The sequence below is a fragment of the Pseudophryne corroboree genome, chromosome 1 (assembly GCF_028390025.1).
Source record: "Pseudophryne corroboree isolate aPseCor3 chromosome 1, aPseCor3.hap2, whole genome shotgun sequence".
In the NCBI taxonomy this organism is placed as follows: Eukaryota; Metazoa; Chordata; class Amphibia; order Anura; family Myobatrachidae; genus Pseudophryne; species Pseudophryne corroboree.
In genome coordinates, this window is record NC_086444.1 from 92,055,755 (window position 1) to 92,074,716 (window position 18,962).

Here is an 18,962-nt window from a genome sequence, read left to right on the forward strand (position 1 = left end):
GCGTGCGGTGTGATGTGGAGTGATGGGGACCTGCGTGCGGTGTGATAGGGAGTGATGGGGACCTGTGTGCGGTGTGATATGGAGTGATGGGGACCTGCGTGCGGTGTGATATGGAGTGATGGGGACCTGCGTGCAGTGTGATATGGAGTGATGGGGACCTGCGTGCGGTGTGATATGGAATGAAGGGGACCTGCGTGCGGTGTGATATGGAGTGATGGGGACCTGCGTGCGGTGTGATATGGAGTGATGGGGACCTGCGTGCGGTGTGATATGGAGTGATGGGGACCTGCGTGCGGTGTGATATGGAGTGATGGGGACCTGTGTGCGGTGTGATATGGAGTGATGGGGACCTGCGTGCGGTGTGATATGGAGTGATGGGGACCTGCGTGCAGTGTGATAGGGAGTGATGGGGACCTGCGTACGGTGTGATATGGAGTGATGGGGACCTGCGTGCAGTGTGATAGGGAGTGATGGGGACCTGCGTACGGTGTGATATGGAGTGATGGGGACCTGCGTGCAGTGTGATAGGGAGTGATGGGGACCTGCGTGCAGTGTGATGTGGAGTGATGGGGACCTGCGTGCGGTGTGATATGGAGTGATGGGGACCTGCGTGCGGTGTGATGTGGAGTGATGGGGACCTGCGTGCAGTGTGATATGGAGTGATGGGGACCTGCGTGCGGTGTGATAGGGAGTGATGGGGACCTGCGTGTGGTGTGATATGGAGTGATGGGGACCTGCATGCGGTGTGATATGGAGTGATGGGGACCTGCGTGCGGTGTGATATGGAGTGATGGGGACCTGCGTGCGGTGTGATATGGAGTGATGGGGACCTGCGTGCGGTGTGATATGGAGTGATGGGGACCTGCGTGCGGTGTGATATGGAGTGATGGGGACCTGCGTGCGGTGTGATATGGAGTGATGGGGACCTGCGTGCGGTGTGATATGGAGTGATGGGGACCTGCGTGCGGTGTGATATGGAGTGATGGGGACCTGCGTGCAGTGTGATGTAGTGTGAGCATGTGGTGAGATACAAGCATATGCCAGACAGATGTTTAATTTCTGTTTTTGGTAATTGCTATTTTCTATTTATTGCACCTGTGTACATTTTGTAATGGGTGAGATCAGCAGGTAGATTAATGTATTATTTAAATGTGTATGACCCTTTTAAAATATATTTATATAGCAAGTACCACTATGGCATAGTATACAGCATTATGGGCCTGATCTGAGTCTGACCAGGGGTGATGTGGGACCAGGGCCGTCTTAACAGCAGTGTAGGCCCCTGGGCACAGCAATGCACTGGACCCCCTGTCCACTCTCCAGCGGTAGGGGTGGGGGGTGCTATCAGCGGCTGGTAGGGGGTGTTCTATCTTCCACTGAGCATGTAGAACCTGGAGCAGTAATTTCTGCTAATTACTCCATTACTGCACAGATGGGGCTAAACTGTAGAAGGGGGCATTGGGCTAAATGAAGATGCCCTGGTACATGACTTCCAGGGTGGTAGGGGGTGTTTAATACGTAGGGGAGGGGTAGATAGTGGAGTGGGCTTAATATTTATCATTTTCCAGTGGGAGAGCAGCTTGCTTGACTGCAGATATCTCTAGTTCCTGAAAATATATTTCTTAGCTTTGAATGGGATAAAAAAACGAGAGAGTTCCACCTTTCAGGAGGTACTGGAGACTTGGGGATCAGAGTTCAGGAGCCGGAGCAATTCACCAACGAAAATTTCAAACTGCATATTAGGCTTGTGAAGCTGGAGCAGGGACCAGCTGCTGGAAGGCTGATATCTCTGGTTCTGGGCATAGTAGAGACAAGCTGCCAGTGTCCAGCGAAAGGGGAGAGTTCCATCTTTTGGAAGATACCCTCAGAAAAACTGTATATAAGACAGAACCTGAGATATCTGGCTGGGAATAGCAATTAACAGGCTCAGATGGGGTCCACTGCTTTCACGTTGGATATCTCTGGTTCCCCAGGGCCGATTTTCAAAAATCTGGTACCCCTGGAAAGAGGGGACCCTCAGCTTTCAGCCTAGGGCCCTTATACTCCTGGGGCCCTTGGGCAAGAGCCCATTTATATGAAAAGACGGCCCTGTGTGGGACGCAGTAGAGGGTCATTTTCGTCTGAGTTGCGCCACAGATAAATCCTGATGATGGTCGTACAGAACGCAGTACATACACACGCACAGAGAAGTGCATTAGGAATGTGTTGGGCATTCCTGTGTTGTTACAGGGGGTTGGCTGATCAGACTCAGATGTAACGTAGAGCATACTTACCGATATTTTAAATCTCCTCTCCGGGAGATGACCGGAGAGGAGAAGCAGGTGGGCGGGGATGAGGGAGGAGCCAATCTGATTACATCAGTAGGCTCCGCCCACTCCCAGTAAACGACTGTAATTGGATGAAAAATGGCTAGGGGCGGGGCTAAAATGACGCGATTAGCATCTGATCGCGTCATTAGGCTCCGCCCCCCGCCAGGTCCGTGATTTTACTGTGTCATTCTCCCTATTCTGCCCACTTCACTAGGAAGTGGGCAGAATGCGTAAGGGGTGCCCACTCTTCCGGGGGCTGCGGGGGACTACCCGAAAACCGGGTGTCTCCCGCAGAATCTGGGAGAGTAGGTAAGTATGGCGTAGAGTTTTGTGGGTGTGTAGATGAATGTGGCTGTGCATAGAGTCGCTAAATCACTCACACTGGAGGCCATACTCCAATGGATGATCTGCATCTAGCAGATGTGCGACTGACAGTGAGCGTCTTATTTCTTGCACATTTGGACGCACGGCTGTACACCAGGGAAGGGCTATGTAGTGGCATTAGCATAAAGTCGCAGACCCAACCGCAGCAAAAGTCGCAAGGAAGGGCGCGTCAAGCTCTATAAGGAGGGATTATCCCGCCCACCTCGACACACCCCACCCCCTTAACAGACCCCGCCTCCATTAGGGCTGCTTGCTGAAATTTCCCTGACTGGTTTACCATCCCAATCCGCCCCTGGCGTCTACAAGGGACCAGTGAACCGTAGTTGGATCCCTGCTGGGTCAAACCACTAGCCGTGCACTACAACAGCCAGCCTGTATCAGTGCTATTAGCAGTGACGCAGATTGTCAGCGCCCATTAAAAATAAATAGACCCCAGAATTACATTAAATATATCAGTCAAAAAGACAAACATGGAATATACCCAGAAAAGGTACCTAAAATAAGAAAATGAATGAATACGATATATTTATCATTTTGGTAGCATTCAATGTTCTATCTGGCTTCTGGGATACTCTTTATGTAGTCACTGACATCAACCATAGGGGGAAATGTATCAAACCCTGGAAAGAGATAAAGTGGAGAGAGATAAAGTACTAACCAAACAGCTCCTGACATTTTTTAAACACAGTCTGTAAAATGACAGAACCTGATTGGCTGGTACGTAATCTGTTTCCACTTTATCACTATCCAAGGCTTAGTACATGTCGCCCGGTCCAAGCTTTGATACATCTCCCCCACGATATTGAATCATTTTTTTCACATAATGTTCTACAATATAAAGTGTCTGGCAAGGACAATACTTTGTGATTAATGTTGATGTTCTGTTAAAGTTGCACAGGATTTAGAGCTGGACGTCATAATTCTGAAATAGACATTCACTGTCAGGAGAGATACAAGTTCCTAGCAGATAGATATATCATGTTTATTTGTCAAAGGACCGCGCACTAATAGTCACGGGAAGATGGATTAAGTGGCATTGTTTCTCAGTGAGTCTTCACTTCTGGAAGACAGACATCTAAGGCCCTCATTCCGAGTTGTTCGCTCGCAAGGCGATTTTAGCAGAGTTACACACGCTAAGCCGCCGCCTACTGGGAGTGAATCTTAGCTTCTTAAAATTGCGAACGATGTATTCGCAATATTGCGATTACAAACTACTTAGCAGTTTCAGAGTAGCTTCAGACTTACTCGGTATCTGCGATCAGTTCAGTGCTTGTCGTTCCTGGTTTGACGTCACAAACACACCCAGCGTTCGCCCAGACACTCCTCCGTTTCTCCAGCCACTCCTGCGTTTTTTCCGGAAACGGTAGCGTTTTCATCCACACGCCCATAAAACGCCGTGTTTCCGCCCAGTAACACCCATTTCCTGTCAATCACATTACGTTCGCCGGAGCGAAGAAAAAGCCGTGAGTAAAAAAACTATCTTCATAGCAAAATTACTTGGCGCAGTCGCAGTGCGAACATTGCGCATGCGTACTAAGCAGAAAAACGCTGTGATGCGAAGAAAATTACCGAGCGAACGACTCGGAATGAGGGCCTAAGATCATCCAGTTATACTTCAGTACTAACACATGTGCAGGCGGGGGCCCCAAGAAGAGGGAGGCGAGTTCCAGTCCTGCCAACGAGGTGGGCCAGTCCCACGTGAATGCTCCACCATGACACAGCTTCTGCACAAGGAACCGGTATTCACAATGAGGCCTGGTCATGGTTCCAAATGCTTAGCCACTAGTACTTGGGGCCCAAAAGTGCTATTGGCAGCGATACGCATATGGGGGTCATTCATTTAGCATAGCAGGGCTGCGAACGCTTGTGCAGCCCTGCTATGCTAAAAAAGTTTCAAGTAAAACAAGACCAGGGCACAGATGTCCCGGGCCCAGCTGCTCTAACAGAGAGGAGAGGGCCCCGGGCCGCTCATGCCGTCGTCCGCCCGCTGCCGATGCTCCTCCCACTTTTCATTACCAAGTTCTTGCATTGTCAAAGGAGGGGGAGAGGATGCTGCAAGCTTCTATTGTAAACGTTCCTCCTGCTATGAAGGTCCCGGTCCTGACATCAGACATCCGCCGTCCAAACGCCTCGACACGCCTGCGTTGGACTCACCACGCCTGGAAACCGGTGAGTATCCGCCCCGGAACGCCTCCCGCCTGTCCGTCTTCTTGCGATTGCCACTGCAATCACATTTCTCGCTGTGTGGGGTTGTTGCCCGGCGACGACGCGAGTGCGCATTTCCAACCCATTTGCACCGCAACGAAGAACCGCTGCATGCGAACAGGTCGGAATGACCCCCATTGGGAGGCAGAGGGAGGCTAGGAGCAGGATCCACATGTCACATGTAATAAGGTGACTGGTCCCTGGGGATTAATAAGGAACAGTGCGAACAGAAGGCGGGTGTGCGGGGGGTGCGGCCCGCACGCGGGTGTTCCCCTCGGAAGGGGTGACACCAAAGTGCCAGCTCTTCTGTAGTGACAGGAGCCGAGTGCTGCAGTGAGATAAACTCCTGCAGCACTCAGCTCCTGTCACAGATAAGAGCCGGCATTGCACACTGAGCAGTCTCCGGGGAAGCTGGACATGCCCCCAGAGCGAAGAAAAAAACAGATCCACAAGGCCACGCCCCCTTTTGATTAGGCCACACCGCTTTTCGGACGGGGGGTGGTGGGGGGGGGTGGTGGTGGTGGCGATGATAATACAGAGTGCGCTCCGGGTGTCACCACACCCGGTGACGCCTCTGCTGAGGAAGCAGGACACTGCCAGGACTGTCCAGTAATAGACTAGGATTTACTCCTGTGTTTCTGTTAGAGAAAAATAAGAATTTACTCACTGGTAAATCTATTTCTCGTAGTCCGTAGTGGATGCTGGGGACTCCGTAAGGACCATGGGGAATAGCGGCTCCGCAGGAGACTGGGCACATCTAAGAAAGATTTAGGACTACCTGGTGTGCACTGGCTCCTCCCCCTATGACCCTCCTCCAGACCTCAGTTAGGATACTGTGCCCGGAAGAGCTGACACAATAAGGAAGGATTTTGAATTCCGGGTAAGACTCATACCAGCCACACCAATCACACCGTATAACTCGTGATACTATACCCAGTTAACAGTGTGAAAATAATAGAGCCTCTCAACAGATGGCTCAACAATAACCCTTTTAGTTAGGCAATAACTATATACAAGTATTGCAGACAAACCGCACTTGGGACGGGCGCCCAGCATCCACTACGGACTACGAGAAATAGATTTACCGGTGAGTAAAATCTTATTTTCTCTGACGTCCTAGTGGATGCTGGGGACTCCGTAAGGACCATGGGGATTATACCAAAGCTCCCAAACGGGCGGGAGAGTGCGGATGACTCTGCAGCACCGAATGAGAGAACTTCAGGTCCTCCTCAGCCAGGGTATCAAATTTGTAGAATTTTGCAAACGTGTTTGCCCCTGACCAAGTAGCAGCTCGGCAAAGTTGTAAAGCCGAGACCCCTCGGGCAACCGCCCAAGATGAGCCCACCTTCCTTGTGGAATGGGCCCTTACAGATTCAAGATGCGGCAGTCCAGCCGCGGAATGCGCCAGCTGAATTGTGCTACAAATCCAGCGAGCAATAGTCTGCTTAGAAGCAGGAGCACCCATCTTGTTGGGTGCATACAGGATAAATAGCGAGTCAATTTTCCTGACTCCAGCCGTCCTGGAAACATAAATTTTCAGGGCCCTGACTACGTCCAGTAACTTGGAATCCTCCAAGTCCCTAGTAGCCGCAGGCACTACAATAGGCTGGTTCAAGTGAAAAGCTGACACCACCTTAGGGAGAAACTGAGGGCGAGTCCTCAATTCTGCCCTATCCATATGGAAAATCAAATAAGGGCTTTTACATGACAAAGCCGCCAATTCTGATACACGCCTGGCCGAAGCCAAGGCCAATAACATGACCACTTTCCACGTGAGATATTTTAGATCCACGGTTTTTAGTGGTTCAAACCAATGTGATTTTAGGAAACTCAACACCACATTGAGATCCCAAGGTGCCACTGGAGGCACAAAAGGGGGCTGAATATGCAGCACTCCTTTTACAAATGTCTGAACTTCAGGTAGTGAAGCTAGTTCTTTCTGGAAGAAAATCGACAGAGCCGAGATCTGTACCTTAATGGAGCCTAATTTTAGGCCCATAGTCACTCCTGTCTGTAGGAAGTGTAGAAATCGACCCAGTTGAAATTCCTCTGTTGGGGCCTTCCTGGCCTCATACCAAGCAACATATTTTCACCATATGCGGTGATAATGTTTTGCGGTCACATCTTTCCTAGCCGTAATCAGCATAGGAATGACTTCCTCCGGAATGCCTTTTCCTTTAGGATCCGGTGTTCAACCGCCATGCCGTCAAACGCAGCCGCGGTAAGTCTTGGAACAGACAGGGCTCCTGCTGCAGCAGGTCCTGTCTAAGCGGCAGAGGCCATGAGTCATCTGAGATCATTTCTTGAAGTTCTGGGCACCAAGCTCTTCTTGGCCAATCCGGAACCACGAGTATAGTTCCTTCTCCTCTCCTTCTTATTATTCTCAGTACCTTGGGTATGAGAGGCAGAGGAGGGAACACATACACCGACTGGTACACCCACGGTGTTACCAGAGCGTCCACAGCTATCGCCTGAGGGTCCCTTGACCTGGCGCAATAACTTTTAAAGCTTTTTGTTGAGGCGGGACACCATCATGTCCACCTGTGGCCTTTCCCAATGGTGTACAATCCTTTGAAAGACTTCTGGATGAAGTCCTCACTCTCCCGGGTGGCGGTCGTGTCTGCTGAGAAGATCCGCTTCCCAGTTGTCCGCTCTGGGAATGAACACTGCTGACAGTGCTAACACATGATTTTCCGCCCATCGGAGAATCCTTGTGGCTTCTGCCATCGCCATCCTGCTTCTTGTGCCGCCCTGTTGGTTTACATGGGCGCCCGCCGTGATGTTGTCTGACTGAATCAGTACCGTCTGGTTTTGAAGCAGGGGTTTTGCTTGACTTAGGGCATTGTAAATGTCCCTCAGTTCCAGAATATTTTTGTGTAGGGAAATCTCCTGGTTTGACCATAGTCCCTGGAAGATACTTCCCTGTGTGACTGCCCCCCAGCCTTGAAGGCTGGCATTTGTGGTCACCAGGACCCAGTCCTGTATGCCGACTCTGCGGCTCTCTTGAAGATGAGCCCTCTGCAGCCACCACAGCAGAGACACCCTAGTCCATGGAGACAGGGTTATCAGTCGATGCATCTGATATGCGACTTGGACCACTTGTCCAACCGGTTCCACTGAAAAAGTTCTTGCATGGAACCTATCGAATGGCATTGCTTCGTAGAAAGCTACCCTTTTTCCCAGGACTCGCGTGCAGTGATGCACCGACACCTGTTTTGGTTTCAGGAGGCCTCTGACTAGAGATGACAGCTCCTTGGCCTTCTCCTCCAGGAGAAACACTTATTTCTGGTCTGTGTCCAGAACCATTCCCAGGAACAGTAGATGTGTCGTAGGGACCAGCTGTGACTTTGGAATATTTAGAATTCAACCGTGCTGTTGTAGCACTTCAGAGATAGCGCCACCCCTACCAACAACTGCTCCCTGGACCTCGCCTTTATCAGGAGATCGTCCAAGTATGGGATAATTTAAAACTCCCTTTTTTCGAAGGGGTATCATCTTTTCGGCCATTACCTTGGTAAATACCCTCGGTGCCGTGGACAGGCCCAACGGCAACGTCTGGAATTGGTAATGACAATCCTGTACCACAAATCTGAGGTACTCCTGGTGAGGATGGTAAATGGGACATGCAGGCAAGCATCCTTGATGTTCCAGATATACCATGTAATCTCCCTCGTCCAGGCTTGAAATAATCGCCCTGAGCGATTCCATCTTGAACTTGAATTTTTTTATATATGTGTTCAAGGATTCCAATTTTAAAATGGGTCTCACCGAACCCTCAGGTTTCGGTACCACAAACATTGTGGAATAGTAACCCTGGCCTTGTTAAAGGAGAAGTACCTTGATTATCACCTGCTGGAAGTACAGCTTGTTAATTTCCGCCAGTACTACCTCTCCGAGGGCAGCAGGCAAGGCTGATTTGAGGTAACGGCGAGGGGGAGTCGCCTCGAACTCTAGCTTGTATCCCTGTGATACAACTTGCAGAACCCAGGGATCTACCTGTGAGCGAGCCCAGAGGTCGCTGAAGTTCCCGAGACGCGCTCCCACCGCACCTGGCTCCACCTGTGGAGTCCCCGTGACATGCGGTAGACTCAGAGGAAGTGGGAGAAGATTTTTGTTTCCCTCTTCCCTTGTCTCTGTGCAGAAAGGAAGCGCCATTGACCCGCTTGCTTTTCTGAAGCCGAAAGGACTGTACTTGATAATACAGTTTTCTTAGGCTGTGAGGAAACCTGAGGTAAAATGTTTCCTTCCCAGCTGTTGCTGTGGATACGAGGTCCCAAAGACCATCCCCAAACAATTCCTCACCCTTATAAGGCAGAATCTCTATGTGCCTTTAAAGTCAGCATCACCTGTCCACTGCCGGGTCCCTAATACCCTCCTGGCAGAATGGACATTGCATTAATTCTGGATGCCAGCCGGCAAATATCCCTCTGTGCATCCCTCATATATAAGACAACGTCTTTTAATATGCTCTATATTAGCAAAATATTATCCCTGTCTAGGATATTATATTATCAGACAGGGTATCAGACCTCGCCGCAGCAGCACTATCCATGCTGAGGCAATTTCAAGTCTCAGTATAGTACCTGAGTGTGTAAATACAGACTTCAGGATAGCCTCCTGCTTTTTATCAGCAGGCACCTTCAAAGTGGCCGTATCCTAAAACGGCAGTGCCACCTTATTTGACAAACGTGTGAGCGCCTTATCCACCCTAGGGGATATCTCCCAACGTGACCTATCCTCTGGCGGGAAAGGGTACGCCATCAGTAACTTTTTAGAAATTACCATTTTTTTATCGGGGGAACCCACGCTTTTTCACACACTTCATTCACTCATCTGATGGGGGAACAAAACACTGCCTGCTTTTTCTCCCCAAACATAAAACCCTTTTTTAAAAGTACTTGGGTTAATGTCAGAAATGTGTAACAAATTTTTTATTGCCGGGATCAAGTCACGGATGTTCCTAGTGGATTGTGTATATGTCTCAACCTTGTCGACACTGGAGTCCGACTCCGTGTCGAGATCTGTGTCTGCCATCTGAGGGAGCGGGCGTTTTTGAGCCCCTGATGGCCTTTGAGACGCCTGGGCAGGCGCGGGCTGAGAAGCCGGCTGTCCCACAGCTGTTACGTCATCCAGCCTTTTATGTAAGGAGTTGACACTGTCGGTTAATACCTTCCACCTATCCATCTACTCTGGTGTCGGCCCCACAGGGGGCGACATCACATCTATCAGCATCTGCTCCGTCACCACATAAGCCTCCTCATCAACCATGTCGACACAGCCGTACCGACTCACCGCACACACACAGGGAATGCTCTGAGGACAGGACCCCACAAAGCGCTTTGGGGAGACAGAGAGAGTATGCCAGCACACACCAGAGCGCTATATAATGCAGGGATAACACTATAATTGAGTGATTTTCCCCCCAATAGCTGCTAGTATACATATATTGCGCCTAAATTTAGTGCCCCCCCTCTCTTTTTAACCCTTTGAGCCTGAAAACTACAGGGGAGAGCCTGGGGAGCTTTCTTCCAGCTGCATTGTGAAGAGAAAATGGCGCCAGTGTGCTGAAGGAGATAGCTCCGCCCCTTTTTCGCGGACTTTTCTCCCGCATTTTTAAGGAATCTGGCAGGGGTATCTATCACATATATAGCCTCTGGGGCTATATATTGTGATATATTTGCCAGCCAAGGTGTTTTTATTGCTTCTCAGGGCGCCCCCCCCCCCAGCGCCCTGCACCCTCAGTGACCGGAGTGTGTGTGAAGTGTGTATGAGGAGCAATGGCGCACAGCTGCAGTGCTGTGCGCTACCTTGGAGAAGACTGATGTCTTCAGCCACCGATTTTCCGGACTCTTCTTGCTTCTGGCTCTGTAAGGGGGCCGGCGGCGCGGCTCCGGGACCGAACATCAATGGACGGTTCCATGCGGTCGATCCCTCTGGAGCTAATGGTGTCCAGTAGCCTAAGAAGCCCAAACTACCCACAGTTAGGTAGGTTCGCTTCTTCTCCCCTTAGTCCATGCATGTCCAAACTGCGGCCCTCCAGCTGTTGTGAAACTACATATCCCAGGATGCCCTGACACAGTTTTGCTGTCAGAGAATGCTAAAGCTGTGTCAGGGCATGCTGGGATGTGTAGTTTCTCAACAGCTGGAGGGCCGCAGTTTGGACATGCCTGCCTTAGTCCCTCGGTGCAGTGAGCCTGTTGCCAGCAGGTCTCACTGTAAAATAAAAAAACTAAAATATACTTTCTTTCTAGGAGCTCAGGAGAGCCCCTAGTGTGCATCCAGCTCGAGCCGGGCACAGGATTCTAACTGAGGTCTGGAGGAGGGTCATAGGGGGAGGAGCCAGTGCACACCAGGTAGTCCTAAATCTTTCTTAGATGTGCCCAGTCTCCTGCGGAGCCGCTATTCCCCATGGTCCTTACGGAGTCCCCAGCATCCACTAGGACGCTAGAGAAACAATTACTAAGATCATAGGCGTGCGCAGGACATTTTATTAGGGGGTGCACGATTAGAAGGGCGTGTTTAGCACCGCCTATTGGGCGAGAGAGAGATACAGTTATATAAAATCTGTTTAATATATGTTCAATTTATATATTTTATTACCATGGATTATAGCCTAATCTCTCGAAATGTATATTGATATTGAATTTGAACTTGTCCTCCTCCAAGAGGAATGCTGTATTCTGTGGCATTGGCACATGATGACGCTGCATGACATCATCACGACAATTTGGTTAGAGGAACTGGAAGTAGGGTTATGTCAGTGATGCTGCACCATAAAAATGAATGACAGCCAGACTGAGCGGAGGGGGTGGCGGGCGCAATGGGCGGGAGGACAGAAATGAGCACACTCAGCGATCGCCGATACTGCAGCAGCAGCAGGTGTATGTGAGGGAGTTACAGACATTAGGGGGTGCCTGTGCGCACCAGGAACCCCCCCTGCGCACGCCTATGACTAAGATTCAGATTTACTCATAGCATCCAATCAGATTCTGGATAACACCAATCCGGTTCATTCTAGGAAATGACAGCAAGAATGTTATTGGCTGTTGTGGGCAGCACCTCCACTTTTGTGAGGCTAGACTGGGATGCAGGGAAAAATAATACACATCTATAAAATAGATTATTTGCAGGAAAGATTTTTCCCAAAAAATATATTGGAGGAATGTACAGTATGCTGCTGTTGCCACTGGCGTATTTATAATGGGCCTCTGAGTCCAGAAGGGGCCCACACCGCACAGACTGCACCTATTTTTTTAATCCCCCCCCCCCAGATTCCTGTGCTAATGTCAGCAGCGCTGTTAAAACTCAGTGAAAATGGCGGAGCGGACATTTTTTTATGGAGTCCTGTGCATGCGCAGTAGAGAAATCACTGGGAAAATGGCCGCCTTCTAGAGGTCAGACTCTCCAGCGCTGTCAGCAGAGATGAGGGGGCCTGAACGGAGGAGGCTGCACACAGGCCTCTTACTCTCTTAAAGCGCCCCTGGGTGTTGAATAGGAGAAATTTATCAAACCCAGTGTTGGAGTGGGGCATGATGGGCCCATCAGGTGAATGCATTGGTAGGGGCCCATATATAGAGGTGTGGCCTGTCTCCAGAGGGGGTGTGGCCAGCAGAAACATTTATTTGCCTAACTATTAGAGAGTGAATGGTCTGGGCCTCTTGATAAATCTATATATAGTATATACTGCTAGTGCATTCTTGAAAATGTACCAGATTAATAACAGCAATGTACTGTAGCAAAAACACTACAGTCTTGTACAGTACAATGTAATATATGTATAATGTTTTAATCAAGTGCAAACTATGGAACCTGATCCCTACAGGAGGTGTGTGTGTGTGTGTGTGTGTGTGTGTGTGTGTGTGTGTGTGTGTGTGTGTGTGTGTGTGTGTGTGTGTGTGTGTGTGTGTGGGTGTGTGGGTGTGTGTGGGGGGGGGGGGGGGGGGAGAGACAGGCAGTGGGGCCCACTGGGGGTTTCCCCTGTGGGCCAGTCCAACCCTGATCAAACCTTCTGCAGACTGGAAAAGTGGACAAGTGGAGAAGTAGCCCACTCACTAATCAGCTTCTTCCTATCATTTTATAAAATGTGCTTGATAAATGTTAGCTAGAACCTGGTTGATAGGGGCAATTTCTCCAAATGTCCATTTATCTACTCTTTAGAAGTATTGATAAATTTCCCTCTACACAGCCCAGGGTTCTGAATAACCAATATAATATTATTATGGGTAATATTCAAATCAAAGTATGTAATACAGAATGTGAGCAGTGCTGATTTGTATGCCTCTGTTATAATCATCTTCATTGTCAGTAGACTGCTCAGTGATATAACCAATCTGTGGCTGTATACTTGTTTTCCAGGTATGACGATGTCCGATATGCAAAAGTGTACCTCCACCAGTGTAGATTTGTTATTCGTGAAGTATTCATCGACGGAATGCAAGCATCTGTATGAAGCCATAAAATCTTCCTCTGGTGTGTATAGTATTTATACAAATGGAATCACAACTGTTTAGATCCTGAGATTTGTTAAAATTAAATTACGTACACTTTTGATAAAAATGTTTTTACAAATGCAGTTTCATGCAAGCTCATTAAAACAACCTCCGGAACTACTAAGAAATGCTGCGATTTACTATTATTGTGTTATAAGGAGGATTGTTAGCGACAAAATAATTTTAATATTATGTTTTGGAATTTCGTGGCTGTATCACTGTATTCAATGTATGGCTTTCCCAGGTCAACAAACTCCTCTGTGATTTGTAATATCCCTATACACTATACCACCCAACTTCTATTAACTGCAATGTGGGATCCTTTCACGCAGCTGCCCGAAAAGGAGCTGGAAAGGAGGTATGGCTTTACGGGAAGGCCGCTGACGTGAGCCATGCCCCCGTTATCCATCACTATGGGGGCATGCCCAGCACTCTGTGAGCTGCCGGCATGTCCCCTGTCCCTATGTCTGCTGTGAATAGACGCTGTGCGCAGGGACACAGCGTCTAATCACTGCTGCTCTCGCAGCCTCCCTTCCGCCCCCCATGCGGGACACTGCTGCCGGCGGGTGGGACAGTCCCAAAAAACGGGACTGTCCCGTGAAAATCGGAACAGCTGGGAGGTATGACTATCCTATTGTATTATATTGTCTGTGTGTGCTTTGGGGGAGGTATTTTTCTAATCCAAATATTTATTTAGAAAAACTAGCAATTGCAGAGGATAAGATATCCCCAGACTTAAATTTGTAATAATATCGGTTATATGCATTCCATGGCCAAATAAATAATGGATAATGAACCAATGTGAAATAAAAGGGAATGAATATGCCTATGCCATGGAACTCCACGATTATATGTGACAGTTATTTATAACAGACACGTATGTATTATAGCCTACATTGGTGTAGCTATAATCAGTGCAGGGTGTACAGTGCACACGGCTCCTGAGATTTGCGCATGCGCAGTAGAGAAGAACCTGGGAACATGGTGCGGGGGCACGTTCCCACAGACCTGCACATGGGCAGTAGGCTCTGCCACAATGCAAGTCTACTGTGCCACAGAGAGGAGGTAGCCCATACAGAGCCTGCACATGGCCCCCCTCCTCTCTTAAACTGCTCTTGGAAGCCTTATATGTGCTTAGTAGAGATGAGCGGGTTCGGATTTACTCGGTTCTTTATGCTAGAGATGAGCGCCTGAAATTTTTCGGGTTTTGTGTTTTGGTTTTGGGTTCGGTTCCGCGGCCGTGTTTTGGGTTCGAACGCGTTTTGGCAAAACCTCACCGAATTTTTTTTGTCGGATTCGGGTGTGTTTTGGATTCGGGTGTTTTTTTCAAAAAACACTAAAAAACAGCTTAAATCATAGAATTTGGGGGTCATTTTGATCCCAAAGTATTATTAACCTCAAAAACCATAATTTACACTCATTTTCAGTCTATTCTGAATACCTCACAATATTATTTTTAGTCCTAAAATTTGCACCGAGGTCGCTGTGTGAGTAAGATAAGCGACCCTAGTGGCCGACAAAAACACCGGGCCCATCTAGGAGTGGCACTGCAGTGTCACGCAGGATGTCCCTTCCAAAAAACCCTCCCCAAACAGCACATGACGCAAAGAAAAAAAGAGGCGCAATGAGGTAGCTGTGTGAGTAAGATTAGCGACCCTAGTGGCCGACACAAACACCGGGCCCATCTAGGAGTGGCACTGCAGTGTCACGCAGGATGGCCCTTCCAAAAAACCCTCCCCAAACAGCACATGACGCAAAGAAAAAAAGAGGCGCAATGAGGTAGCTGTGTGAGTAAGATTAGCGACCCTAGTGGCCGACACAAACACCGGGCCCATCTAGGAGTGGCACTGCAGTGTCACGCAGGATGTCCCTTCCAAAAAACCCTCCCCAAACAGCACATGACGCAAAGAAAAAAAGAGGCGCAATGAGGTAGCTGACTGTGTGAGTAAGATTAGCGACCCTAGTGGCCGACACAAACACCGGGCCCATCTAGGAGTGGCACTGCAGTGTCACGCAGGATGTCCCTTCCAAAAAACCCTCCCCAATCAGCACATGATGCAAAGAAAAAGAAAAGAAAAAAGAGGTGCAAGATGGAATTGTCCTTGGGCCCTCCCACCCACCCTTATGTTGTATAAACAAAACAGGACATGCACACTTTAACCAACCCATCATTTCAGTGACAGGGTCTGCCACACGACTGTGACTGATATGACGGGTTGGTTTGGACCCCCCCCAAAAAAGAAGCAATTAATCTCTCCTTGCACAAACTGGCTCTACAGAGGCAAGATGTCCACCTCATCTTCACCCTCCGATATATCACCGTGTACATCCCCCTCCTCACAGATTATCAATTCGTCCCCACTGGAATCCACCATCTCAGCTCCCTGTGTACTTTGTGGAGGCAATTGCTGCTGGTCAATGTCTCCGCGGAGGAATTGATTATAATTCATTTTAATGAACATCATCTTCTCCACATTTTCTGGATGTAACCTCGTACGCCGATTGCTGACAAGGTGAGCGGCGGCACTAAACACTCTTTCGGAGTACACACTTGTGGGAGGGCAACTTAGGTAGAATAAAGCCAGTTTGTGCAAGGGCCTCCAAATTGCCTCTTTTTCCTGCCAGTATAAGTACGGACTGTGTGACGTGCCTACTTGGATGCGGTCACTCATATAATCCTCCACCATTCTATCAATGTTGAGAGAATCATATGCAGTGACAGTAGACGACATGTCCGTAATCGTTGTCAGGTCCTTCAGTCCGGACCAGATGTCAGCATCAGCAGTCGCTCCAGACTGCCCTGCATCACCGCCAGCGGGTGGGCTCGGAATTCTGAGCCTTTTCCTCGCACCCCCAGTTGCGGGAGAATGTGAAGGAGGAGATGTTGACAGGTCGCGTTCCGCTTGACTTGACAATTTTGTCACCAGCAGGTCTTTCAACCCCAGCAGACTTGTGTCTGCCGGAAAGAGAGATCCAAGGTAGGCTTTAAATCTAGGATCGAGCACGGTGGCCAAAATGTAGTACTCTGATTTCAACAGATTGACCACCCGTGAATCCTTGTTAAGCGAATTAAGGGCTGCATCCACAAGTCCCACATGCCTAGCGGAATCGCTCCCTTTTAGCTCCTTCTTCAATGCCTCCAGCTTCTTCTGCAAAAGCCTGATGAGGGGAATGACCTGACTCAGGCTGGCAGTGTCTGAACTGACTTCACGTGTGGCAAGTTCAAAGGGCATCAGAACCTTGCACAACGTTGAAATCATTCTCCACTGCACTTGAGACAGGTGCATTCCACCTCCTATATCGTGCTCAATTGTATAGGCTTGAATGGCCTTTTGCTGCTCCTCCAACCTCTGAAGCATATAGAGGGTTGAATTCCACCTTGTTACCACTTCTTGCTTCAGATGATGGCAGGGCAGGTTCAGTAGTTTTTGGTGGTGCTCCAGTCTTCTGTACGTGGTGCCTGTACGCCGAAAGTGTCCCGCAATTCTTCTGGCCACCGACAGCATCTCTTGCACGCCCCTGTCGTTTTTTAAAAAATTCTGCACCACCAAATTCAAGGTATGTGCAAAACATGGGACGTGCTGGAATTTGCCCATATTTAATGCACACACAATATTGCTGGCGTTGTCCGATGCCACAAATCCACAGGAGAGTCCAATTGGGGTAAGCCATTCCGCGATGATCTTCCTCAGTTGCCGTAAGAGGTTTTCAGCTGTGTGCGTATTCTGGAAAGCGGTGATACAAAGCGTAGCCTGCCTAGGAAAGAGTTGGCGTTTGCGAGATGCTGCTACTGGTGCCGCCGCTGCTGTTCTTGCGGCGGGAGTCCATACATCTACCCAGTGGGCTGTCACAGTCATATAGTCCTGACCCTGCCCTGCTCCACTTGTCCACATGTCCGTGGTTAAGTGGACATTGGGTACAAATGCATTTTTTAGGACACTGGTGAGTCTTTTTCTGACGTCCGTGTACATTCTCGGTATCGCCTGCCTAGAGAAGTGGAACCTAGATGGTATTTGGTAACGGGGGCACACTGCCTCAATAAATTGTCTAGTTCCCTGTGAACTAACGGCGGATACCGGACGCACGTCTAACACCAACATAGTTGTCAAGGCCTCAGTTATCCGCTTTGCAGTAGGATGACTGCTGTGATATTTCATCTTCCTCGCAAAGGACTGTTGAACAGTCAATTGCTTACTGGAAGTAGTACAAGTGGGCTTACGACTTCCCCTCTGGGATGACCATCGACTCCCAGCGGCAACAACAGCAGCGCCAGCAGCAGTAGGCGTTACACGCAAGGATGCATCGGAGGAATCCCAGGCAGGAGAGGACTCGTCAGAATTGCCAGTGACATGGCCTGCAGGATTATTGGCATTCCTGGGGAAGGAGGAAATTGACACTGAGGGAGTTGGTGGGGTGGTTTGCGTGAGCTTGGTTACAAGAGGAAGGGATTTACTGGTCAGTGGACAGCTTCCGCTGTCACCCAAAGTTTTTGAACTTGTCACTGACTTATTATGAATGCGCTGCAGGTGACGTATAAGGGAGGATGTTCCGAGGTGGTTAACGTCCTTACCCCTACTTATTACAGCTTGACAAAGGGAACACACGGCTTGACACCTGTTGTCCGCATTTCTGGTGAAATACCTCCACACCGAAGAGCTGATTTTTTTGGTATTTTCACCTGGCATGTCAACGGCCATATTCCTCCCACGGACAACAGGTGTCTCCCCGGGTGCCTGACTTAAACAAACCACCTCACCATCAGAATCCTCCTGGTCAATTTCCTCCCCAGCGCCAGCAACACCCATATCCTCCTCATCCTGGTGTACTTCAACACTGACATCTTCAATCTGACTATCAGGAACTGGACTGCGGGTGCTCCTTCCAGCACTTGCAGGGGGCGTGCAAATGGTGGAAGGCGCATGCTCTTCACGTCCAGTGTTGGGAAGGTCAGGCATCGCAACCGACACAATTGGACTCTCCTTGTGGATTTGGGATTTCGAAGAATGCACAGTTCTTTGCTGTGCTGCTTTTGCCAGCTTGAGTCTTTTCATTTTTCTAGCGAGAGGCTGAGTGCTTCCATCCTCATGTGAAGCTGAACCACTAGCCATGAACATAGGCCAGGGCCTCAGCCGTTCCTTGCCACTCCGTGTGGTAAATGGCATATTGGCAAGTTTACGCTTCTCCTCCGACAATTTTATTTTAGGTTTTGGAGTCCTTTTTTTTCTGATATTTGGTGTTTTGGATTTGACATGCTCTGTACTATGACATTGGGCATCGGCCTTGGCAGACGACGTTGCTGGCATTTCATCGTCTCGGCCATGACTAGTGGCAGCAGCTTCAGCACGAGGTGGAAGTGGATCTTGATCTTTCCCTAATTTTGGAACCTCAACATTTTTGTTCTCCATATTTTAATAGGCACAACTAAAAGGCACCTCAGGTAAACAATGGAGATGGATACTAGTATACAATTATGGACTGCCTGCCGACTGCAGACACAGAGGTAGCCACAGCCGTGAACTACCGTACTGTACTGTGTCTGCAGCTAATATAGACTGGTTGATAAAGAGAAGATGTC

General features: G+C 49.1%; 1 protein-coding gene across 1 annotated transcript in view; it reads left to right on the forward strand.

Annotated features, from left to right (window-relative positions):
* Positions 1–18,962, forward strand: part of C7 (complement C7) — a 217,261-nt gene that overhangs the window by 60,099 nt on the left and 138,200 nt on the right. The window contains exon 9 of the mRNA XM_063961404.1: positions 13,254–13,367. Coding sequence (XP_063817474.1) covers positions 13,254–13,367 — 114 coding nt within the window. The remainder of the gene's footprint in view (positions 1–13,253; positions 13,368–18,962) is intronic.